Source organism: Streptopelia decaocto (assembly GCF_964273445.1).
Source record: "Streptopelia decaocto genome assembly, chromosome: Z".
NCBI classification, from domain to species: domain Eukaryota; kingdom Metazoa; phylum Chordata; class Aves; order Columbiformes; family Columbidae; genus Streptopelia; species Streptopelia decaocto.
In genome coordinates this window covers 71,560,193-71,584,909 of record NC_138657.1, presented here as the reverse complement: position 1 = coordinate 71,584,909, position 24,717 = coordinate 71,560,193, and the positions used below count along the sequence as shown (strand labels likewise).

The following is a 24,717-nucleotide window of genomic DNA, read 5'->3' as shown; positions in this document are numbered from 1 at the left end:
AAGCCAGGCAGGATTTACCAAGGGCAAGTGATGCCTGTCTGATCTTCCTTCTTGCTGTTGTGAGGACACTGCACTCTGTACAAGGGAAGAGGAATAGGGGACATTTATAATGAACCTTTGAGGTCTGGGGCCTGGTTTCTCGTGGTCTCCTCACTGGCAGGGTGGTGAGACATGACCAGGAGAAGAAGAGAAGAAGATGGGTGGAAATGTGAGGATGTGGAGCAAGGCCCCCCTATAACGTCACACAGAAAGAGGCAGTTGACTCCACACCTCAAGACTGTCTCTGATAAGAAAGAAAGAATGGTAATTGTAACAGGCAATTCCCTTCTGAGAGGGACAGAGGGCCCTATATGCAGAGTTGACCCTCATCATAGGAAGTTTGTACTCTACCTGGAGTCCAGATCAGGGACATCACGAGGGTGCTCCCCAACCTGGTGCACCCAACAGACTACTACCCACTGCTGATCTTCCAGACAGGTGGGGAGGAAGCTGCATCCCACAGCTGAGGGGAATGAAGAAAGATTTCAAGGCCTTGGGATGGTTGTTGAAAGACCCTGGGGCACAAGTGATTTTCTCTTCCCTCCTTCCATTTTCGGGTGATGACGTGGGATGGAATAGAAAAATTCAGTCCATAAATGATTGGTTACAAGGCTGGTGCTACAGGCAGAGCTTTGGATTCTTTGATAACAGGTGGTTTTACGAGACACCAGTCTGGACAGTGATACATGGGAAAGGTTTATCTCACAGGGGCAAAAGGATGCTGGGACATGAATTAGCATTTGGAGAGCTTTAAACTCGACTTGAAGGGGGATGGGGTTGTGGCTGGGGCACCAGTGGGGCAGCACTCTAGAATTGATGAAGACTGGGAGGCCTCCCATCCCCCAGGGTGAAATCGGTGTGCTCAGCTCGCTCTCTGAAATGCCTGCACACCAATGCACGCAGCATGGGGAACAAGCAGGAGGAGTTAGAAACCTGTGTTTGGTCAGGTGATTATGATCTGGTGGCAGTTACAGAGACATGGTGGGACAGTTCACATGACTGGAATGTGGTCATGGATGGCTATGTCCTTCTCAGGAAAGACAGGATAGCCAGGCGAGGTGGTGGAGTTGTTCTTTACATGAGAGAGTAACTACAATGTATTGAGTTCTGTCCAGGCATGGATGAGGGGCGAGTTGAGAGTCTGTGGGTGAGAATCAAGGGGCAGGCTGGCAGGGGTGATACTGTTGTGGGTGTCTATTACAGGCCACCAGATTAGAGTGGGGAAGTTGATGAGGCCTCTACAGACAGCTGAGAGCAGCCTCACAGTCACAGGCCCTGGTTGTCGTGGGGGATTTTCGCTGATGTTTGCTGGAAGGACTGCTCAGCCAGCCAGCCACAGTCCAGGAGGCTTCTCCAGTGTATTGATAACTTTCTGATGCAAATGGTGAATGAGCCAACTAGGAGAGGTGCGCTGCTGGATCTCATTCTCACTAACAAGGAGGGTCTAGTCGAAGCAGTAAAGGTTGAGGGCTGCCTTGGTTGCAGTGACCATGAGATGGCGGAGTTCAGGACCTCCTGTGGCAGGAACAGAACACCAAGCAGAATTTCAACCCTGGACTTCAGCAGGGCAAACTTTGGCCTTTTCAAACAATTGCTAGGGGAAATCCCATGGGCAAGGATACTTGAAGGTAAAGGGACCCAAGATGGTTGTTTAGCATTCAGGGACTGCTTCTACCAAGCTCAGGATCAGAGCATCCCAACACGCAGGAAGTCAAGGAAGGGAGCTAGAAGACCTGCATGGTTAAACAGGGAACTGCTGGGTAAGCTCAAGTGGAAGAGGAGAGTTTACAGATCATGGAAGCAGGGGCTGGCCACTTGGGAAGAATATAAGGCTGTTGTCAGAAGATATAAGGAGGCAACTAGGAAAGCTAAGGCCTCCTTAGAATTAAACCTTGCAAGAGGGGTCAAGGACAATGGAAAGAGCTTCTTCAGATACATGGCAGATAAAACCAACACCAGAGGCAATGTAGGCCCCCTGATGAAAGAGGTGGGCGCCCTGGTGACATGAGATACAGCGAAGGCAGAGTTACTGAATGCCTTCTTTGTCTCTTTCTACTCTGCCGGAAGTTGTCCTGGGGAGCCTTGTACCCCTGACACCCCAGAGGAAGGCAGGACAATGGAGGAGTTTGCCTTGGTTGATGAGGACTGGCTTAGGGAGCAATTAAGCAATCTGGATATCTATAAATCTGTGGGTCCAGATGGGATGCACCCGCGGGTGCTGAGGGAGCTGGCTGAGGTCATTGCTGGACCACTCTCCATCATCTTTGCCAAGTCTTGGGAAACAGGAGAGGTGCCTGAGGACTGGAGGAAAGCAAATGTCACTCCAGTCTTCAAAAAGGGCAAGAAGGAGGACCCGGGTAACTATAGACCAATCAGCTTCACCTCCATCCCTGGGAAAGTGATGGAACAACTTATCTTTTGTATCATCTCAAGGCATATCAAGGATAAGAGGATCATTAAGGGCAGTCAACATGGCTTCACCAAGGGGAAGTCATGCTTGACCAACCTCATAGCCTTTTATGGAGACACAATGAGGTGGATAGATATGGCAAAGCAGTGGATGTGATCTGTCTTGACTTCGGTAAAGCATTTGACAGTCTCCCACAGCATCCTCACAGCTAAACCGAGGGAGTGCAGTCTGGACAATCGGGTAGTGAGGTGGACTGTGAACTGGCTGAAGGAAAGAAGCCAGAGAGTTGTGGTCAATGGGGTGGAGTCTAGTTGGGGGTCTATATCTAGTGGTGTGCCTCAAGGGTCAGTACTGGGGCAGGTATTATTTAATATATCCATCAATGACTTGGGTGAGGGAATAGAGTGCACTGTCAGCAAGTTTGCTGATGACACCAAGCTGGGAGGAGTGGCTGACACGCCAGAAGGCTGTGCTGCCATCCAGAGACCTGGACAGGCTGGAGAGTTGGGCAGGGAAAAATTTAATGAAATATAACAAGGGCAAGTGTAGAGTCTTGCATCTGGGCAGGAACAACCCCAGGTTCCAGTATAAGTTGGGGAATGACCAGAGAGCAGTGTAGGGGAAAGTGACCTGGGGGTGTGGCACAGAATGACCTTACAACCCTTGAAGTTATAAGGAAGGTATGCATTTATTTATGATGCCAGACACACGGGGAATCATTTCACCTAATGCGTGTGTAAAATTACAGTAACTGTGAGTTTGGTTAAATGCAGTAAAGTGTTACATATTCATGAAAGTTTTAGGAACACCTATACATAGTCATAACCTGTCCCCGAGAAGGCAGTTCATATTACAATGAGTTCCGGGAGAACATTTCCATAGTCTCCACCTCTGGCTTCTCCTGGTTGCAGCTGTGCAGTGATTGTGAACCCGGGTCCTCTTTCTCTGTACACGGTCACCTTTGGTCCAGTGTGATGAGTTGGTTAGGTCTCAGACTGCTGAGTTGGTTAAAACTGGCGTATCTCCTGTTCTGTGCCCAAGTTTCTGTAATCCAGTTCACCCAAGGATGCACCAACGATTATTATTTTTGCAAGGCGTCAGTGAAGTCCTGTTTTTTGTACAATAAAGTTACACAGAGCTAAGCAAGTCTAGGCAATAGTTATGTGAGTTAAAGGGTTAGCTTTCTAAGTGTCTTTAGTGATGTGGGGTAGGGTTAGATCTTTAAGTGTTAGTTATTAAGTGTTAATAAATCAGTTGTCAATTCCCTGTATCAGGGGTCCTGGTGGACAGCAGGATGATCATGAGCCAGCACTGGGCCCTTGTGGCCAGGAAGACCAATGGCATCCTGGGGTGTATTAGAGAAGGCGGGTGGTTAGTAGGTTGAGAAAGGTTCTCCTTCCCCTCTACTCTGCCCTGGTGAGACCACATCTGGAATATTGTGTCCAGTTCTGGGCCCCTCAGTTCCAGAAGGACAGGGAACTGCTGGAGAGAGTCCAGCGCAGGGCAACAAAGATGATGAAGGGAGTGGAGCATCTCCCTTATGAGGAAAGGCCGAGGGAGCTGGGGCTCTTTGGCTTGGAGAAGAGGAGACTGAGGGGTGACCTCATTAATGTTTACAAATATATAAAGCATGAGTGTCACGAGGATGAAGCCAGGCTCTTCTGGGTGACAACCAATGATAGTACAAGGGGTAATGGTTACAAACAGGAACACAAGAGGTTCCACTTAAATTTGAGAAGAAACAACTTCTCAGTAAGTGTAACAGACACTGGAACAGGCTGCTCAGGGAGGTTGTGGAGTCTCCTTCTGTGGAGACATTCAAAACCCACCTGGACACCTTCCTGTGTAACCTCATCTGGGTGTTCCTGCTTCGTCAGGGGGATTGGACTGGATGAGCTTTCAAGGTCCCTTCCAATCCCCAACATTCTGTGATTCTGTGATTCTGTAAAACCTGGATGGTGGAAGGGCTGCAAGGTGTGTCAGTGATGCTCTTGTCCAACTGACAACATCCCTGTGGAGTCAATCCAGGGGCTGATGCTCCTTGAAGCCTTCACCGGTGGTCTGGATGATGGGATGGGGGTGGCCTCAGGCAGCTTGATGGCAATACCAAACTGAGCAGTAGTGGGTATACTGGAGGGCAGGACTGATTTTTGGAAGGGTCTGGAGAAAATGGGTGATGAAAGCCTGCTGACATTGGATGTGGAAAAAGGTGAGTCCTGCAGAAGGAAGGAAGGAAGGAAGGAAGGAAGGAAGGAAGGAAGGAAGGAAGGAAGGAAGGAAGGAAGGAAGGAAGGAAGGAAGGAAGGAAGGAAGGAAGGAAGGAAGGAAGGAAGGAAGGAAGGAAGGAAGGAAGGAAGGAAGGAAGGAAGGAAGGAAGGAAGGAAGGAAGGAAGGAAGGAAGGAAGGAAGGAAGGAAGGAAGGAAGGAAGGAAGGAAGGAAGGAAGGAAGGAAGGAAGGAAGGAAGGAAGGAAGGAAGGAAGGAAGGAAGGAAGGAAGGAAGGAAGGAAGGAAGGAAGGAAGGGCACGTGTCAAGCTGGGCAAGGAGGCAGCCGTACTGAACAGTCGTAGGATATCCACAAACCAGATGCTGTACAGGAGTCAGTGGTGTTTCTCTGTGGTGGCAAAGCCCAATGACACTGTGGGCAGTGGTGGCTGGAGCTCAGGGCTCCAGAGGCTTCCTTTGTGGACACCAAGGAGACCACGTCTGGGCTCCCCAGGACGAACCAGACACAGTAAGTCCTTGTTTCACATGTTGGCTGAGATTGCAGGGGACCTCCTGCAATCCTGTTGCAGTCTCTCCATGTTGTGGGCTGGCTTCACCAACCTCCTTCTACACATCATCTCCTAGGAGCTGCCCACATCCCTCTCTCTTCAGAAACTCTGAGTGAGACATGGAGGGTCAGTGCTGCCCCTGGACACCCTCATCCCCAAACTGGGTCAGCGACAAGGCACCCTCATCACCCCCTGGCAGCTCAGGTCCCACCATGGTCTTAGGCACATTTCCCTCATAGTGTCAGGGGTCTCCCCTTTCCCTCATGTTCCCAAGCCTTCCCACTGCTCCCCCCTCTCTCCCTCTGTCAAAAGGCTCCTTGCTGCACCCCCATTTTCTCACATGACCTCAGGGCTCCCTCATTAGCTTTCCATGATCTCGGGGATCTTCGCTGCACCATTTCCCCCATGACCTCAGGGCTTCCTTATTCACCCTTCATGGTCTCACAGCTCTTCATTGTATCCTTTTCCCCACCATGGTTTCAGGGTTCCCTCATTCACCCTCCATGGTCTCAGGGCTCCCAAGCAGTTCCAGATATCCCAGGACTTCCCAGCAGTTTCTCATGCTGATGGCAACACTGCCTGTACGCTAATTTCTCTAGGCCCTTCTGAACACCAGTCCTGCCCTCAAGTATACTTATTACTGCCCAGTTTGGTATTGGCCTAAAGTTGCCCGAGGCCACCCCCATCCCATCATCCAGAGCACCAGCTGAAGGCCTCAAGGAGCATCAGCTCCTGGATTGACCCCACAGGGATGTTGTCAGCTGGACGAGAGCATCACTGACACCCCTTGTAGCCCTTCTACCATTCAGGTTTCCACCCATCTTCTTCTCTTCTTTTCCTGGTCACATCTCACCACCCTGCCAGTGAGGAGACCATGGGAAACCAGGCCCCAGACCTCAAAGGTTCATTACAAATGTCCCATATTCCTCTTCCCTTGTACAGAGTGCAGTGTCCTCACAACAGCAAGAAGGAAGATCGGTCCTGCAGCTTGCCCTTGGTAAATCCTGCCTGGCTTTCCCCATCCAACAGCATGTCCTCCTTAGGCCTGGACCATCACATGCCCAGGAGGACATGCTCCAACTTTTTACTGGGATCAAAGCTCATTTTCAACTGGGAGAAGAAAGCTCGGCTCTGGGACAGGCTGTGGCTGAAGGCAGGTGATGGAGGGAAGAGAAAGGACAGGACAGGAGCCAGTGGCAGAGGAGAGGGGCAGCCAGGCAAACCAAAGGACTCCCCAAGGAAGCCCCACAAGGTGCAAGAAGCACCTCCCAAACCAGCCTCAGTGGAAGGCAGCAAAGGCAAGCAGGGCTCAGTACCAGTGTCCCAATCCTGGGTCATAAGAGCCAGGGCTGTAGGGTGGGGGCTGGGGATGGAGGTGTGGGCATGAGTCTGGAACACAGAAGTACAGTCTCGTAATAAGTCTTGTTTTAAAAATGCAAACACCTTGTTTCCCAACCTATATCCCCTGAGCTTTGCAATGCGGTTGAGGTGATGGTGTGCAGGGGTGTAGCTGTACAGGAGGGACAGGGCGTCTTTGTTGTGCACCCCCAGCTCCTGTCCCTCAGTCTTGTGATGGAGAGAGGGTCTCAGAGTTCACCCCTTGGCCGAGAGAAGAAAGCGGGTCTTGGATGGGCTGCTCAGATTTGGGGGCTTCTCACAGATCCATGGTAAATTTCCAGAGCAGCGGTAGGTGTGTGTCTTCCCAGAGGATGTTATTTCACAGGAGTACTGAGATGTCCTACAAGGGAAAGAGCATATGAGAGGTGCTACCACCGTGCCCCCAGCTCACTGCCAGCCCAGTGTTGGCCCCTAGGCAGCTGCAGCCCCAGAGGCCCTAATCTGGGCAGGAAGGCCACAGCACCGTCCATGCCCAAGCATCGGTCCCATGGCTGGGACAGACACCCAGGCAGTGCCCAGCACCTCTACCTGTGACTGGTGAAGGTGGGAGCAGTGTAGTAGCCGGGATGGAACAACTTACTTTGCATATGAATTCTCATAGAGTCCCTCAAGTTCACAACTGCAATTTTGATACTTACACTCCAATCCAGTACCTGGCACCACTCGCCTGCACAAAATGCTGTGGGGAGAGAAGATGTCAGCCACGTGCCCCCTGCCCAGCACACAGCTGCTGCCCAGGAGCCCCGGAGCTGTCTGTGTTCCCCACTGCAGCCTGCCGGGATGGGAACCTGGGGCTCACAGTGTCACCCCAGCACTTCTGCAGATGTTCTGCTGCTGAACCCACAGGGGTCTGCCCAGCCCCGCCATCACCCCCACCCTCTGCGAATGCTGCAGCCCCCCTGCTCGGTACCGGCACCGTCCATGGTGACCAGTTGTCTGGGACCAGCAGCTGAGCCAATTTGCTTCTGCAGTCCTTCTGGCTGTCCCACCATGTCTTCGTCTCCACTGAGATGAAGAGACACTTGCTCCTGTAGAGCACCCAACCCAAGGGGCAGCAATCTGGGGGAAAGGACAGGGCTTAGGCCCACCTAGAGATGCTCAAGGGGCCATGCTCAGCCCCCACATCTCCCCAGCAGCATCACTGCCCCTCTCCACCACAGCCCTACCTGTATTCACACAGGCACGCAGGCTGCTCACAGTGCTCTCGCTGTTGTTGAGCTTCACCTGCACCTCCTGCATCTCCTTCTGCAGCACATCCAGCTCCTGCCTGGTGTGCCCCAGCTCACTGTTCAGGCTCTCCAGCTCCAGCTGGCTGCTGTTGCCCTCCTGCCACGCTTGCTGCAGCTCCGTTCTGGCCCATGCCAGCTCCAGCCGCGTCTGCTCCAGGCTCTGCTCCCGCGCACTCACCTCCTGCGAGAGGCGGCTCTGCTCGGCCGTGTGCTCCCGGGAGGTGTCCTGCAGCCTGCGGGTCACCTGCCAGTCTGGGGACAGGCTGGGTGAGCTGTGGTACAGGGACGGGACAGCCCAGGCAGGGGGACACGGGACTGACCCTGCTCAGGGCATGGCCCTTGCAAGGGAGAGTGAGATAAGAATGTCTGTTTGTGGGCAGGGACTGTTCCGGGGGTGCCAGTGGAAAGGGAATGGAAACCCCAAGGCTGGCAAGGCAATGGAAGGCAATGGGAGGTAACGGGAGGCAATGGGAGGTAATGGGAGGCAATGGGTAAGGAGGTGTTGGGCAGCAGGAAGACAGTGAAAGGCAGGGCAAGGCATTGGGAGGCAATGGGAGGCCATAGGAAACAGTGGGTAGACCCTGAGTAAAGAGTGGGAGGCAAGGAGAAGGCAGTGGGAAGATGATGGTAGGCAGTGGGAGGTACTGGGAGGCACTGGAAGGCAGTGGGATGGCAATGGGAGGCAGATGCATGCAGTGGGATTCAGCGGGAGGCAGTGGGAAGATGATGGAAGGCACTGGGAGGCAATAGAAGCAATGGGGAAACAGTGGGAAGACAGTGGGAGGCACTGAGGGGCAGTGGAAGGCAGTGGTGGGCAGTGCAGGCAGTGCAAGCAGATGTAGGCAGATGGAGGCAGCTCAGGGAAAGGAAGCCCCATGGTGGCAAGGGGAGGGAAGGCATGTGGGAGGTAACAGGAGGGCAATGGGAAGGAAGGGGAAGGCAGTGGGACATGATGGGGAATCAGTGGACAGGCAGTGAGAGGTAACGGAAGGCACTGTGAGACAATGGAAGGCCGTGGGATGGCATTGGGAGGCACTGGGAGGCGGGGTAAGGCAGTGGGAAGGCATTGTGAGGCACTGGGAGGCAGTGGGATGCAGTGGGATGGCATTGGGAGGCACTGGGATGCAGTGGGATGGCATTGGGAGGCACTGGAATGCAGTGGGATGGCATTGGGAGGCACTGGGATGCAGTGGGATGGCATTGGGAGGCACTGGGAGGCAGGGGAAGGCAGTGGTGGGCAGTGCAGGCAATGCAAGCAGATATAGGCAAATGAAGGCAGCTCAGCCAGCTAAGCAAGAACCACCAGCCCCCGGCACCCCATGGCCTCAACACCCCCCCTAGGAGCCCGGCCCTCACCCAACCCCAAACTGCTTCCAGTGCCCCCCCTCCCTGGCCTCACTGCGGCCCTTGCCCACACTCACAGCAAGTCCCCAGGGCAATGGTGGCCACCAGCAGCAGCAGCAGGCTGGCTGCCAGCAGCCCTGCAGGGACACGCCAACGCCGGGGCCAGTGCCCTGCAAGAGATGAGAGTCCCTGGGTGTCACCTCCTGGTCCCACAGCCACCCACCACCATCCCTCCCTGGCAGGGCAGCCCTGGGCCCGTCGCTGTGGCCAGGCTCTCACCTGGGCTGGGTGCTGGGGCCACCATCCCCAGAGGCATGTTCTCGTAGGGGCTGTCATCCTCATCAGCGGATGTGGGGCAGGTGGGGGCCACTGCAAACTTCAGATCGGCATAGACCACACTCTGGTCCATGCAGGCGGGTGCTGTGCTCCGGGTGCTAGTAGTCCAGGGACTCAGTCCTGTCCTGCTCTGCCACGGTTGGATGACAAACTGTGTCTATGACTATATGGGGTGGAGCCACTTCTTCATATGCAGAAAAGCAGAAGTAGTTGCTTTATTTGCAAAAAGTGGTTTCATTTCTGAGGTCACTCTCGCTTTGGAGGCTGGCGGGCCATGAACAAGCTCCATCCCGCATGCCCTGTATCCACCTCCTCGGGTTGCAAGAAGCTGCTGCCCAGCCCGAATCCTCCATGGGACTGGGCTGTCAAAGGGTCACCTCTCAGCTGCTTTTCCCAAGAAGTATAAACCCTGGGCAGCCACCAAGGACAGAAAGGCCAGAGCTCTGGGTGGAACCTGCTCCAGCCTGCTCCACTTATCCACACTGCTCCACTGCTCCACTGCTCCACACTGTCACCAAGCCATGAGGAAGCTTGGGTTGGTGCTGTTTTCCAGCCATCTCCTTCGGTGTGCAGCAGCTGCCATTTCCTACAGGACAGCGACATGACAGAGTCAGGGAGCTGGAGGATGCAGTTCCATACCACCACCCTCATCCCCCAAAACCAGGCACAGCATGCAAGTTTCAGAGTTTATTGGCAAAGTGCAGAGATCCAGAGGAGTAAAGAGGTCTGAGTGAAGGGGCAGCAGCACCAGGTTGGGCAAGGAATAGGGCAGTGGGACAGGCTGGAGGTCCCCACAGTCACCAGGGCACCACACAGGTGTAGGTGGTGTTTCCCCAGAGGAAGGCAGGGGATGAGGACGGCAGCCACCGCAGGGTGGCTGCTCTCTGCTCACAGACCCAGCCGAGGCCATCCCCACACAGACCCCCTAACAGCCCTGAGCCTGACACCCTCCCACAGGGAAGGAAGGACCTGGCAGAGCACTGGTTTGGGAAGCGCCTGCAGGGAGAGAGCAGGCTGAGATGGGATGGGCAGGGAGAAATGGAGCTGTCCCATCAGCAGCCCCTCCAGCCAGGGACCAGAGGCTGCAGAGAGATGCTGTAGGGGCAAAGCTCTCCACCTCCATGGACCACTGCCCCCTGCTACCCTCCTCCCAATTAGGGTACATGATTTGTTCCCCCATAGACCCTACCCCTGCCTATTTGACATGCAGCCCAAGCCCCACCGTGCATACAGCACCCCCAGGTCCATCATGCATGCATGTAGCACCAAGACATCCCTACTGGCAGGGCTTGGCACCAGCTGCACCAAGCAAAGTCTGCAAACCTGCTTTTGGGAGATCCCTGCAACCCCTCACCCAGGCAAGATATGGGCACCAGGGTCATGGCTCTTCATTCTTCCCTAAAACGTCTCTGCAGCCATGGGAAGACAACATGTGGCCAAAATGTAGAGTGCTTCCCTGCATGCCTGTGGGCTGTCTGTGTCCCTGTCACCTCCCCCAGCCCTGGTGCTGGACCCTCAGCAGTCCTGGCTGGGGACAAGCTGATCACCTCATCCCTTCAATGTGGTGCCATCCAGCCACTTCCAGTCAGACCTGGAGCCATCCCACTTCAGCCCCACGTGGAAGACCTCCATGCTGGCTGTGCGCCCCAGGAAAGCCCAGCTCAGGAGAGAACACACATGAGCTCCCCAGGGGAACACTCAGCTCCAGCCACACGATTAGTGGTCAAGGCTGCACAGTACAGGCGCAGCATCACTGGAGTTGAGATGATGCTGGTGATGGCTGCATGGCTGCTAAGGGACCTTGAGGTGGTCACCAAAGCAGCCCAGAGCCTGGTTGGAGAGGCCAGGCTGCGTGCACTCACCGGGGTGGTGTTGGCTCGGATGGTGACCAGCTGTGCCCCTCTGGAGCAGCAGTCCTCTCTGCTCTGCTCACAGGTCTTCTTGGCAGAGGAGAAGTAGTAGCACTGCCCCGCATCCCAGAGCCAGCCAGCTGGGCAGAACTGGCATCGCCCTGTGCACTAGAAATGCAGCCTGCAGGAGCAGCTGGGATGGGGCAGCTGGCAGGGTCTGCCACTGGCCCCCAGGCCAGGGGACAGGAGGGTGACAAATGGCAGGTAGGGTGCCAGCCAATGCAGCACACTCCTGCAGCTGCCCTTTGGAGAGGACTCTCCATCTGTCCTTACCCTGGAGCCCAGATCCCACATCCCAGCTCCAGCTCCGCAGCGGGAGCCCCAGGGGAGGTGGTTTGGTTGCATGAAGGTGCTGGCATTGGGCAGGTGGGTCAGGGAGGGGAGCTCCTTGTTGGGGGAGGTGATACAAATACCATTTGCAAAGGCAGCTCCTGATGCGACCTGGCATGTGGATGCTCATGACAGCCATGAGTCTGGTGCTGGTGGCGTGCTCAGGCAACACTGAGCCATGCTGGGGTCAGCTGCACTAGGGCAGCTCTCCATGCCATGAGCCAGGGAACAGGCAGCAAGGGTGAAGGAAGACTTGTGTAGAGGTGTGTTCTGGAGTAGCAACAGATCCTGCCTCTTGAAAGGAGCAGCCAGGCTCCAAACCTCACCCAGGAGTCCGTTGGTCTCTCTTACCTGGAAGCGCCTGCACCCCATAGCTGAGGCTCTCCTTCACGCTCCAGGGACCATGGGTACAGCTCGCCTGTTGTGCTAAATCTACAGAAGAAAGGCACAGGAGTGTCCCTGCCAACTCTAGGTTCCTGCTCCCAGTATCACCCTGTGCTCTCTCCCATGGGACACCCCCATGGCTACAGCTGAGGGCATTTCCCCCTTTAGGTGACCTGCAAGCCAAGCCTGCCAAGGTCCTTGTGGCTTTTGCTGTGTTTGGGAGCCCATCACACAACAGACTTTCGGGGAAAGTGCTTCTGCCTTTCAGTTTCGGTGTCACCGCTCTCCCTCCCGTCTTCATGTAGTTGCCACGTGATGGAGTGGGCTGTCTCAGCGCCGTTCCCTGAGCCCACGCAGTTCCCCCACCTTCCCCTCCCAGCCATGCACATGAGGTCTTGCCTCACTAATTTTCTTGCCTTCAGCCACAAGCAGGAGAGCTCAGCTCCATGGGCAAGTTGCAGCTCCCTCTTGTTGGTATACAGGCCCCATGGTGCCAACACCAACCCCAAGACCTTGGCTGGAGATGTCCAGACACGAGCAGGTACTCACAGTGGAAGCTCAAGCCAACAAGGATGATTTGTGCCATCAGGAGCAGGAGGTAGAAAAGAGCCAGGCTGAGGGCTGCCCAGCACCAGGGCAACTGCACCGGCTGCTGAGGAGCTGAGAAAGAGAGTTAATGTGGGCCCTGGGGGCTTGGTGGGAGTAGTGGGGACTCCCCAGCCAGCAAATGTCTGCAAGACCTGGGTAGGGTCTCAGAAGGCAGTAGGGGAGCCCAGGAAATCTGAGGGAGAGCTCGTTTGCAGCACCTTGACCCTCCCAGCCGACAGCACTTGGCAGGCATGGGGGAGACCAGGGAAGGTGAGAGACTGTGTGTGCTGTGGCACTGGGGTGCCCTTGAGCCTGTCTTGCCTTGCAGCCCGAGAGCAGTCTGAAACAGGGCTGGAAAGGAGCTGTTTGGAAGAGGACACCCGGGAAGTAGGGAAGCAAGGCTGGAGGAATGGCCCTGCAGAGGTTTCAGGAAGGCAGGAGAGCCCCAGGAGAGCTGGGGTGCCAAGAGCAGGGAGTAGCACGCCACTACCTGGTGTGGGGGGCAAGTGCAGATTGGCGTACGTGACCCCCTCATCCATCCGTCCCGCAGTCTCTCGTTCTGTGCCCCACAGAAGAAGCGGTAAGCCCTTCCCAGCCCCCTATGGCAGCTGGGTGTGATGTGAAATGGAAAGTGTCATTTCCTTTTGGGGTCCCTAGAGACACCATCTGGGCCACAACCCTGGGGGTTCATGGTACTGCCAGTGACTGGGGCGAGGGGGAACCCCAGCAAGGCTGGCACCCAGGCATTCTTGGCATGAGGGAACCCTACACCCCTGGTTTCGGGGCAGTGAGCGATGGTGATGGCTGCTAGCTCAGACATGGGGCCAGGGCTGGGCTGGGCAGCCACATAGAGGGTGACTTTCCCTGGCCTGACCCCTCGGTGCTCAGCAGATCTGTACTAGGAACTGTGTAGGGGACCTGGGCATCCCTGGGGAGCAGGACATGGGGCCCTGTCTGCACCCCCAGACTCCACACTCAAAGCAGCAAGGCCACAAGGTGTTTGCTCAGATGTGGTTTCTGCTACCGTTTTTGCATACGGCTGCGGCTGCGTCTCAGCCCTGGGCAGCCAGCGTGCTGGGGTGCTCCTGCTTCTCCCCGAACCCTGCGGGCTGCTGTGCCCTCGGGATTAGGAGGCAGAATCCCCCAATCGCCCCTGGGCTGGTTCTGTCCCGGTTCCCTTCGCACCCCGAACTCCTGCAGCCGCACAGTGCGGGCAGGGGCGGGGATGCCCGGGAGCAGACAGCGACCCCTCGGCCGGGCTGGCGGGTGATGGCGGGGTTCGAGGGATGGGATCTGATGCGGCCAGGACTACGTTTCCCAGCGGCTCCTCCCCAGGCTGCACATGCTCCGTGCGGCTCCCGGCGACTCCCGGCAGCTCCCGGTGCGCCGCCCGGGGAAGTGAAGGGGCGCTCGGTGCTGCTCCTGGCGCCACCGCCGGTGCGGCCCGCCGGTGCGGCCCGCCGGTGTGGCTCCCGGTGCGGCCCCCGGTACGGCTCTCGGTGTAGCTCCCGTGTCTTCCTGGGAGGTTCTCGGTGCAGCTCCCGGCGTGGCTCCCGGTGCAGCTCCCGACACGGCAGACTCCCGGTGCGCCCTTGGGAGCGGACGGCCGAGCCCCGGGGCTGAGCCCTGCCCATCCCAGCCTCACCGCCGGCCCGAGGCCGAGCCTTTCCCCCGGCACCCACCCTCGCCCCCAGCAGCATGCCCCGCGGGCGAGCCTGGACGCAGGCGGAGGTCAGCAGCCTCCTGGCGCTGGTGGAGGGCTCGGGGGAGGCCGCCCTGCTCATGGCCTCCACGTCGCGACCCAACGAGGCGCTGTGGCAGGAGATCTCCCAGGGGCTGGTGGTGGCTGGCTACGAGCGCAGCGTGGCCCAATGCCGCTCCAAGTGGAAGGCGCTCAAGCAGGCTTTCCACTCGGAGCGGGAGACACGCCGGAGGGCAGGACACCACTCACCCCGGCTGCCTCCGCATTACCGAGCCATGAAGAGCATCTGGAAGGCGGCTGGGCGGCCCGTCTTCGGTGAGCGGAGGATGCCAGGTGAGTTCTCAGGGACGGACAGGTGGGCTGGGTGGGGAGGCTAGACCTGGAATACTGGGGAGTGCTGGTGCTGCATGGCTACCCAGGGGCTGTTGTTTCTCCTCCTCTAGACCTGGTGAAGCTGCCCCCAAGAAAGCGCAGATCAGCCCTTGCCACCCACTCTTCATCCTCACCAGAGTCACCAGGTACCTGTGAACTCAGGCAGCTGCGGTGGGGTTTGTCTTGGTTGTGGGGTGGCAGACACCCCTTATCTTCCAGTTACTGAAGCTCTTTTCTGCACCCCATCACCCTCCTTCTGCAGAGCACGATGTTAGTGTGGACACCCCAGCCATACTGTCCCCGCTACGGCAGTGTGCAAAGGACGAGCCAGAGAGCCGTAAGTACCGGTCTGCCCCGCTGCACCGGGCTGCACGGCCACGGCTCCAGCCCAAACCCATGCCAGCATGATTGGAATGGAGGACTTAGAAAGCCAGGAAACCCATCGGAAGTCCTTCCGCAGAGATGATCACCAATGGGGGTGTTGGGACTTCTGTCTCCAGAGGCTTCTGCTTCAAACCAGCCCAAGAGCATGAGGGAACTGGGATGGGGCAGGAGGGGATCCCCAGCTCTGACCCAGCCTGAGTCTATGGCAAGGCTGCTGGCTGCCCCATGGTAGGTTGTGGGGCTCTAGGGTTTTAAAGGATGGTGGCCTTGATCCAGCCCAGGAGGCTCTTGTGGCAATACAGCACTGCAGGGCATGTGACTCCCCTTCCTTCAGCAGGTTCTGGCTTCCCCCTTCCCCAGTAAAACCATAAAGCTTCAAATGAGTTAGGACTGGGTGTGAGGGCCAGAGGTGCTTGCAGCTCCCCTGCCCTGCAGCCCACCCAGGGACAGATCCTGAATCCCCTTCACTGTGTGCACTCCCAGGGATTTGGCACTGAGTTGATGCAGGATACATCCCTGGGTGTGATTTGCATGGGCACCCCAGCCAGTATCCCTCACTGGGTAATTACCTTCTGTCTCCGTAAATTCCCCAGCAGTTTCAAGTGGATGTGGGATTCTCCTTCACTTCCAGTCCTAATCTGTTGTGTAGCGTTGCTGCGCGCTGCTGCGCCGCTGCTGCCTTCCAGCCCAGAGGTGGCTGCATTGCAGTGGTGGGTGAGTGACTCCTGCTTTTGTATCTAGCTCGTGAAATGCTTTGGGGTGCTGCAGGGTGCTGTGGAGCTGTGGCTAGGGCATGTCGGGCTGCGGGGCTGGCTGGGGCAAGCTGGGCAGACCCTGGGCTGGTGGTGATTCCACAGCAGGTCTTGTCAGACAGTGCATCTCTCCTCTCTGCTCTCTCCCAACAGCTGGTGGGGACCACATCACTGGAGTGCCACCCGCTCCCTCCACGGTGCCACGTAAGGCTTTCCTTACCCTGCTCAGCCCAGTGAACCCCCTCAGCCCCTTGAGCAGGGTCTGATATGGTTCTCATTGCAGACACCAGTCACTGCTTCCCTCCCCTTCCCCTCCTGGGTGACTAACCATGCCTAGGCCATGGTGCTTGTGTGCCCCGAAGTAGGAGGTAGCTGCAGCTCACAGGCTGTGTCTGCTTCCTTTCCAGGCTGTCACACTGCCCTGAAGCAGGAAAGAGCTGAGCAAAGGGCTGGTAAGTGTCTGTGGTTTTGAGCAAGTCCCCCTGCTCCAGGCTTCACCTCTGTTCTGTCCTGTCCTGCTTGTGGGGCCAGAGGGCAGGGGAACCTGCAGGCGGTGCCCTCCTGGGGCTTGGGTGGCTCCGGTATTCTGGTTGCTCCCTCCATGCCAAACCATCGTGTTAGGTTTTCCTGGTGAGACGTCTCCAGGGATGGGGAGAGGAAACCAGGTGCTGCCAGGGGTCGTCACAGCCCTGGACTCCCCTGGGACAGCTGCTATGAGCGAGCAGCCAGCAGTGGGTGAAGAGGCATCAGACATAAGCCTGCACGGTGGGTCCTCCCAGCAGCATCCCGGCAGCCTCACAGTGGGCTCTTGGAGCTGTGGTGAGAGTTTGCTGCAACCAGACCGCTCTCATTGCAGGCTCTGGCGTGGCTGGCTTGCTCCAGAGTGTCCAGCAGCTGCTGGTGCAGATCCTGCAGACATCACGGCAGCAGCAGGCGCTGCTGGAGAGCCTGGCCAGCGACACTGTCTCCCACCTCCACTTCCTCTCCCACAGTCTGGTGCAGGTGGGTGAGACCCTGCACCAGCTCCTGCTCCGGCCGCAGACCTACCCTAGGGCCCTTGACCACTACATCCCCCACATGCCCCTTTATGAGGGTGGCCTTGGGGTGCCCTGTTCCCCTGGTGCTCCCTTAACCTCTGTGGATCACAAAGAGGAGCCTCAGATATCCCCTGCCACCAGTTGCACCCCACCATGACTGCCACCACCCCGGGCCCCAGAGGTGACAGCTTTACTACACAGCCATGGCACAAATCTTTATAGCAGAGTCCCCAGATATTTTGAAAGTTTATAGAAGAGAGACATTTTAATAGCATTAAAAATAGCTTTTTCCAGCAGTGACAATAATCGAGCAATTCTTTCCCCCTTTCTGGGGGATGTTCCCCTTCTCACTTTCGAGATGAGCAGAAGGGGAACTCAGCTATTTATAGCCTCCGAGAAACTCCCAGGCCACACACCGTGGGGTAGATGTACTTTCTCTGCCTCTGCCCACTCCCCAACAGCTTCCAGCTGCACCTGGGGCTGGCAAGCCCACAGCCTGGAGGACATGCTGTCATGTTGTGGGGGTGAGCAGGGCTACCGCTGGCACTCTGGAGGGCAGAGAGCCCAACTGGGGCACAGGCTGCATCCCTCTGCAAGGGAAGGGGCTGGGTTGGGTGATGCTGGGCAGTGCTGGGGCTTGGGAGGCAGTGCTTGCTGCGACTGTGGCCCCTCGATACCAGCTCCTCGTCAGATCCCTTCCAGTGCACAAGGTGAGGGCTCATAGCATGCTGTGCTGAGCCCTGTCCTGCTCCCAGGGCACAGGACATGAATCACCATCAGGTAACAGTAGTTGCAGATTTGCCATGGCCTGTTGTGCTTGGCAAAGCAGCTGCTGGCTCTTGCCCAGACCCTGGTCACATCCTCCGTGGGGATGGAGCGGACATGCTGGCTGCCAGTGCTGGCTGTATCTTGATGTAGCCAGTGCCACTGGCATAAAGCAGGTAGACATCAAGACAGTAGTCTTACCATGCCACATGCCACTTGCTGGAGGACTGGCAGGTGACCTACCACTTCTCCCAGGAAAAGAAGGACCTCATGTGGAGGCTGGTCCACTCCTGGTCATGCCCAGCCTGCAAGGTGGGCAAGCAGTCCATGTAGACGCAGTCATCATCCATCTTGAGGACATAGTGGGGTTGGCACTGCTCAGCTGCCATGTATGACCTTCAGGGTGAAGTTGCAGGACATGTCCCTGTAGCTCCCCAGCAAGATGTTCCCAAAATCCTGCAATTCCTGCTGCATGCCCCAGCCCACTGCTGCCCTGTATGCCTGCCCCACCAGAAACACCATCTGACGGGGTTTTCCAGGGCACCCCAAGCCTTCCAGATTATTTGCCAAGCCTTCGCATGGCCCACCACAGATGCCACCAGGAAGAGCAGGACACACCAGCCAGCTGTAGCACCCAACCATGGTGAGGGGCCAGAGGCATGGCTTTCAGGGCCACCAGTGAGGTGGTGGGGGACAGCAGGTGCTACAGCACCAGTGAGCAGCAATGTCGGAGCCCAGCCGGCACCTGGCAGGGGAGAAGTGTGGGCGAGTGGTGCTGGGAAAGCCCGTTACCTCTCTCAGCACCGTCCCTCATCCCACGTGAGCTGCACACTCTGGCTATGCTGCAGAGGCACGCTGTCCCTGTGACACAGCAGGCGGGGAACTGGGGCCCCCAGGGGCTGCCAGGACCATGGCCAGCCTGCTGGGGACTGTGCTTCTACAGTCACGTACAAACCCTCCTCTGTGCCCCCGAGGAGGGAGCAGAAAGTGTCTGGCTGCTGGCCAGCAGCTGTGGCCCAGGCCTCATGGCAAGGGGACCGCTGGTGCCGAGCAGCTCTGCCCTGCCTTTCCTACCTGGGGGCTGACCAGGGTGGGTGAAGGTAGGAGAAAGGTGGGGTCTCCTTCCCGAGCCCTGCTACTTGCCACAGTGAAGTTGAAATGAGAGGGCACCTTTGGGCTGTGGTTCGCCATGCTCCCTGCCACCCCGCTGTGCTCCCCATCATTCCGCTGTGCTCCCCACCACCCTGCTGTGCTCCTCATCATCGTGCTGTGAGCCCCACCACCCTGATGTGCTCCCCATCATCCTGCTGTGCTCCCCACCACCCTGCTGTGCTCCTCATCATCGTGCTGTGATCCCCACCACCCTGATGTGCTCCCCATCATCCTGCTGTGCTCCCCACCACCCTGCTGTGCTCCTCATCATCGTGCTGTGATCCCCACCACCCTGATGTGCTCCCCATCATCCTGCTGTGCTCCCCACCACCCTGCTGTGCTCCTCATCATCGTGCTGTGATCCCCACCACCCTGATGTGCTCCCCATCATCCTGCTGTGCTCCCCACCACCCTGCTGTGCTCCTCATCATCGTGCTGTGATCCCCACCACCCTGATGTGCTCCCCATCATCCTGCTGTGCTCCCCACCACCCTGCTGTGCTCCTCATCATCGTGCTGTGATCCCCACCACCCTGATGTGCTCCCCATCATCCTGCTGTGCTCCCCACCACCCTGCTGTGCTCCTCATCATCGTGCTGTGATCCCCACCACCCTGATGTGCTCCCCATCACTCCATCACACTCCCCACCATCCTGCCTGGCTCCTGGCCACCCTGCTGTGCTCTGCACTGTAGGCTGCACCCTCCTTCCTCCAGCCTGGGACAACATGGCGCCCATTCCGCCAGTCCTGAGTGTGCTGGTGCAGGCGGGGTCAGCTGTTCCCCGCACAGGGAGGGCGCAGGTCCCTGTCAGGAGGTGAAGTGCAGTGAGGGGTGCCCTGGGATGAGGTGCAGCAGGGGCCTGGCTGCAGAGGAGGATGAGGTTACAGCAGGGCCTGTAACCCAGGTTGCTCTGGGGGTTGCAGATCGAGGGTGTGTGGGGTGGCATTGGAGGTGCAGTGGGAGACAGGGGCGTGCAGTACCGGGAACTGGGGGGGTTAGACTCAGTAAGGGGGTGTGTGGGTGTGCAGCGGAGTGCGTGGGGGTGCAAGGGGGCGAAGCAGGTGCAAAGGGGTGCGGTGCCAGCACACGGGTGCGCAGTAGGATAGCGGTGGGGCTGCAGAAAGGGTGCAGGAGAGCGGCAGCTGCGTGCGGCCGGTCGCACCCCCACCCCAGATCGCGGGGTGCAGCGCCGTGCGCCGGCCACGCGGGTAGAGCCTGGCTAGAGTGACAGCTCGGCAGCCAATAGGAGATCAGGGAGGTGGGAGGGGGGCGCGGTCAGCTCCAGGCCCGCCTCACCTCTGGGGGCGTGGCCGAGGAGCTCTCTACCCAATCGCAGAGTCTGCGACGGAGTGGCAGCGCCGCGGCCAATCACACAGCAGGGAGGGGCGGGGCGAGGGCAGGTGGTTCTTCCCGTGACGTCACGAAAGGGGGTTTCCCTCCCCGACCCCACGCCCGGCCCAGAGCGGGGCGGCCCGCGGCAAACCCCGGGGGAACCCCGGGACCCTGCGGGGTCTCGGCCTCCGGTCTGACCCAGCCTGTCCCACGGCAAGGAAACCGCCCCCTCCCCCCAGGGTTGTCCCTCCAAAGCCGGGGGTCGCACTCTCAGCACAATAGGCGGTGGGACCCCTCACCCCGAGGTCCGCTTCACCCGCGCCCCCCGGCGCAGGGGTGCGTGGATTGGGCTGCTGTCCAGGTATGGGGGTGTCCTACACTGCACGCCTCAATAACACCCCATGCCACGTGGCTTGGGGGAGCCCCGCACCCCCCAGCTTGGGCACAGGCAGGTGCCAGAGGGGCAGTGGGGCAGGGCTGGACTCCAGCCCCTTTCTCATGAGCCCCTGGGTTGCAGGCACCAAGCAGTTGCAGAAACGGGAACTGGGGCTGGAACCAAGGTGGCAGTGGTGTGAAAGGGTCTGGGACAGCCAAAGCCACTGCATATTCCTGGGGGTGTGTGCCTGAAATAACCCCTGTGCCTGGTCAGGTCCCTCTGGCTCCAGGCGCAGGAAATGTGCCCGTGCTGGCAGGGCTGGGGTGGTGGCCAGGAGATCATGGGACGAGCTTGGGAAAGGGGAAAGCAGGTTCCTTTTGGGACATGTGAGGCCTGGTCCATGCTGGAAATACAGCTGAAAGCACCAACAGATCTCAGCAGGGTTTCAATGCTGCTGTCTGGTGGCCCAGGGACCACGAGGGTCCTGCTCTGGACAGCCAAGATGTACAGCTCCACCCCAGGCAACAGCCTGCAATGGGGCAGCCACAGCACACCAAGCAGCCCCTCTGCACCCCAAAAGCCATGCAACCCCCAGAGTGACTGGAGCAGATCCCTGGGGTATTTGGTGTCTGGTAGAGGGGTTTTCCCCAGATTTATCCCATTCTGGAACAAGTCAAAGCTGCACTGCTCTCCTGATCCTTTCTTTCCTGAACAGCCTGTCTGAGCCCAGGGCCTATATATAATGTCTGGAGGAAATGAAATTTTAAAAAAACCCTGTTTTTATTTGCTCATGAAACCTGGCTCCGTCCCACAAAGCAGAAGCATCGATAGTGTGACCCAAATGACTACCCTGAAAGCAGCTTTGGACTGCGTCCTGCGGTTGCCTGTGGCTTCCCCACTGCACTAACCTCTCCTCTGCCCTTTCCTGCCTCAGGGGGTGCCCCAAGCCCTGGGGTGACCAGGTGAGGGGCACACAGACGCCCTGGCCACAGCTCACCCTGAGGCTCAGCTCTGATGGCTGCCCTGCTAAAGCTGCAGCAAAAGCACGGGGTGTCAGCATAAGGAACAGTTCCCTGGCTCTTGAGCCTTGCAAAACCTTTCTCACAAGGTTTACCATGGGGTAAATTGGGGTGCAGTGTGAATCCAACAGGCATCCTGTGCACACACCACTAATTGGGAGGCATCCCAATTAGCCCTTGCATACTTCTCTATTGGACTTTTTTCCGAAGCTGTGATGTTTTTCAATGGAAATGGAGGCACTTTCACCAGCAAGTCCTGACTCTTCATAGGTGGGCCAGAAGGCAGTACCAGAGTATTTGTGTTCCTGTCCTGAAGGTCACCAGCACCCAGCATCTCCCCCTGCAGCCACCCAGCTGGGATACAGCACAGGACAGAGCAGAAAGTAGTATGACTCCAAAAGCCATAACTGAGTGAAGCAGGAGAGGGTGTCTAAGGACAAGGAGAGGAAGCTCCTTTGAAGTGTATCAGGATGTTTATCTTGATGTCAAAAACCCTAGCTCACTTTTTAATGAAGCAGCTCCCCGCTTTGAAGCAGATCCTCCTTGCACTGCACCTGGCTGTGGCTCAGGGGGATCCTGCACAGACTTCAGACTCATCAGACATTAATTTTTCTCATGTGATTTGTCTGAAAAAAAACAGCTCCTGATTGCAGTAGACAGGATGAGACATAAGTCAAAACCCAAGGATGAGAGCAGCCAAGCTGGTGGACCCTCTGGGAGGAGGATGGGGGTTCACAGAATCACAGAATATCAGGGATTGGAAGGGACCTCTAAAGCTCATCCAGTCCAATCCCCCTGCCGGAGCAGGAACACCCAGATGAGGTTACACAGGAAGGTGTCCAGGTGGGTTTTGAATGTCTCCAGAGAAGGAGACTCCACAACCTCCCTGGGCAGCCTGTTCCAGTGTCTGCCACCCTCACTGAGAAGAAGTTTCTTCTCATATTTAAGTGGAACCTCTTGTGTTCCCGTTTGTACCCATTACCCCTTGTCTTATCATTGGTTGTCACTGAGAAGAGCCTGGCTGCATCCTCCTGACACTCACCCTTTACATATTTATAAACATTAATGAAGTCACCCCTCAGTCTCCTCTTCTCCAAGCTAAAGAGCACCAGCTCCCTCAGCCTTTCCTCATAAGGGAGATGCTCCGCTCCCTTCATCATCTTTGTTGCCCTACGCTGGACCCTCTCCAGCAGTTTCTTGTCCTTCTTGAACTGAGGGGCCTAGAACTGGACACAATATTCCAGATGTGGTCTCACCAGGGCAGAGTAGAGGGGAAGGAGAACCTCTCCCCACCTACTAACCACCCCTCTTCTAATCCACCCCAGGTACCATTGGCCTTCCTGGCCACAAGGGCCCAGTGCTGGCTCATGGTCACCCTGCTGTCCACCAAGACCCCCAGGTCCCTTTCCCCTCTGCTGCTCTCTAACAGATCGCTCCCCAACTTATATTGGTACCTGGAGTTGTTCTTGCCCAGATGCAAGACTCTACACTTGCCCTTGTTATATTTCATTAAATTTTTCCCTGCCCAACTCTCCAGCCTGTCCAGGTGTTGCTGGGTTTTTTAAGGCAACCCTGAAGGGAGCACGCCTGGGGTCTGACACTGAATTTCAGTTGAAGCCAATGTTGTGTGGGCCGATGCTCAGTGTCTGGGAGCACTCAGCACCTCCCCACAGTGGGAGCTGCAGCTCCATCCTCGGGGTGTACTAATGCTTATAGGGTCCCCTGAGAGGAGCTGGGTGCTGCTCCACGTTCACCCACCCAAACAGGGAACAAGTCTCCGGCTCAGATTATCCATCTTCCCCACAGGACACACCTTCATTAGTTAATTAGAACAGTCCTCATGGGCTCATCTGGGATTTGTAGCTGTGCTGGCAGGAGATTTGCTGACTGCAGGCAAGCCCTGGGGCAAAGCTCCATGGCAGCACTTGGCTCCCAGAGCCCCTGGGGATTTACCTCCTCTCCTGCAGAACCAGGAGCCTCCAGATTGCACTTGTTCTGAGTCCATTTAATTTTAGCCAAATACTTCTCCTTGAAAAGTGGAACCCTGGGTTTTAACCCCAGAGGTGGTGAAGCATCTTTATGTAATGTAGGAATAAACTAATATTCCCCTCGGTGTTGGCACCACTCGTACTCCAACAGGAAGATTCAATGTGATTTCTTTAATACTGCTTCCATTGAGAGCACTGTTCGTACATAACAACATGTTGCTTAGCACTTGTTTTCCTCGAGGGAAATTTTAGTGGTGATATTTGAGTGGGGGGAAATGTTTTCTATGAGAAAACTTTAATCTGCAAGCTGTAAAGGAAATGGTGGCTTTGCATCCCATGGAAAATATTCTCAGCCTCTGCTAACATGGTTTTATCTTCCTCTGCAGGCTTGCTTCTTAAGATAAATTTATCCAGCATTACATTTGGTGTAACAGTTTGATTTCTGTTGGTGTGAGGCTGATTTCTCATGAGACTAACTGCCTTAATTTCCTACCACTTGACAGCAAGCACAGCTGCACTTTGTACTTGTAGACTTTGTTCTCGCAATCACAGCCCATGGGAGATCCTTCCCCTGCTTGCCTGCCACGATGCACTGAGGCTGCTCCTTCAGCACCAACCCCTCGTGTTGATATACGGGCACGGGATGTCTGCTCCAGGGCTAGAAACACTTAACTTTCTTGTTCTAACACGAAAGGCAAAGGCTTGCAGGACAAGCAGGTCCTACCCCAAGACTCATCCAAAGAACATAGGACCAGGTCAGCCCACTCTGCTGCACCCCTGGACACCCCCAAAGCCTCATTGCTACAGCAACTCTTCAAAATGGGCATTGAAAAATTATTTGCAATTTTGCACTGCTGCCAAGTTCTTCCTCAAAGCCTTTTGGGGGGTTGTTTTGCTGTGGTTTTTCATGTAACTTCATCCCCTTTCCCATGGTCTTTGTTTTGACATTGCTTACGTCCTTGAGGGATGCCCTTTCCCATCCGTTTGCCTGCTCTACTCCACTCCTCGACCACGCTGGCCCTGCAAATCTCGTTAAAGGATGCATTCATTTACTGGAAGTCTCCAGCATGCTGCTCTGAGCAATTCTCGTGCTGCCT

The 24,717-nt window shown here is 56.7% G+C and overlaps 3 protein-coding genes across 4 annotated transcripts; 1 reads left to right on the top strand and 2 right to left on the bottom strand.

The window, feature by feature from the left end:
* Window positions 1-6,691: 6,691 nt before the first annotated feature.
* LOC309451525 (B-cell differentiation antigen CD72-like) lies at window positions 6,692-9,617 on the bottom strand. Its single transcript, XM_082075232.1, has 6 exons — window positions 9,473-9,617; window positions 9,271-9,363; window positions 7,787-8,101; window positions 7,531-7,679; window positions 7,259-7,299; window positions 6,692-6,960 (listed from the first exon to the last, which is right to left on the bottom strand). Exons 1-6 carry the CDS (start codon window positions 9,600-9,602, stop codon window positions 6,816-6,818), a joined length of 873 nt encoding a protein of 290 aa, XP_081931358.1. The 5' UTR covers window positions 9,603-9,617; the 3' UTR covers window positions 6,692-6,815.
* A 709-nt stretch (window positions 9,618-10,326) lies between these two features.
* LOC309451510 (killer cell lectin-like receptor subfamily B member 1B allele A) lies at window positions 10,327-13,280 on the bottom strand (the record flags this gene model as incomplete). The annotated part of the gene is made up of 6 exons (XM_082075207.1): window positions 10,327-10,525; window positions 11,082-11,185; window positions 11,392-11,540; window positions 12,121-12,201; window positions 12,703-12,813; window positions 13,232-13,280. 6 exons carry the CDS (start codon window positions 13,278-13,280, stop codon window positions 10,327-10,329), a joined length of 693 nt encoding a protein of 230 aa, XP_081931333.1.
* An 841-nt stretch (window positions 13,281-14,121) lies between these two features.
* LOC309451312 (uncharacterized protein) lies at window positions 14,122-17,277 on the top strand. 2 transcript variants are annotated; one of them, XM_082074908.1, is made up of 7 exons: window positions 14,122-14,776; window positions 14,887-14,961; window positions 15,078-15,152; window positions 16,105-16,155; window positions 16,359-16,403; window positions 16,573-16,716; window positions 16,808-17,277. In XM_082074908.1, the coding sequence occupies exons 1-7, from the start codon at window positions 14,440-14,442 to the stop codon at window positions 17,143-17,145; spliced, it is 1,065 nt and encodes a 354-aa protein (XP_081931034.1). In that variant the 5' UTR covers window positions 14,122-14,439; the 3' UTR covers window positions 17,146-17,277. The 2 variants fall into 2 exon arrangements, with proteins under 2 accessions (XP_081931034.1, XP_081931035.1); XM_082074909.1 differs by lacking the exons at window positions 14,887-14,961; window positions 15,078-15,152.
* The last annotated feature ends 7,440 nt before the right edge of the window (window positions 17,278-24,717 follow it).

Excerpts from the sequence above, each read along its gene's own strand:
- LOC309451525 (XM_082075232.1), bottom strand. The coding sequence starts at position 9,602 with ATGGACCAGAGTGTGGTCTATGCCGATCTGAAGTTTGCAGTGGCCCCC. Across the intron at positions 8,102-9,270 it reads CATTGCCCTGGGGACTTGCT|ACTGGCAGGTGACCCGCAGG; the intron begins GTGAGTGTGGGC and ends GCCTGTCCCCAG. Across the intron at positions 7,680-7,786 it reads GCGTGCCTGTGTGAATACAG|ATTGCTGCCCCTTGGGTTGG; the intron begins GTAGGGCTGTGG and ends CCTTTCCCCCAG.
- LOC309451312 (XM_082074908.1), top strand. The coding sequence starts at position 14,440 with ATGCCCCGCGGGCGAGCCTGGACGCAGGCGGAGGTCAGCAGCCTCCTG. Across the intron at positions 14,777-14,886 it reads CGGTGAGCGGAGGATGCCAG|ACCTGGTGAAGCTGCCCCCA; the intron begins GTGAGTTCTCAG and ends CTCCTCCTCTAG. Across the intron at positions 15,153-16,104 it reads AAAGGACGAGCCAGAGAGCC|CTGGTGGGGACCACATCACT; the intron begins GTAAGTACCGGT and ends CTCTCCCAACAG.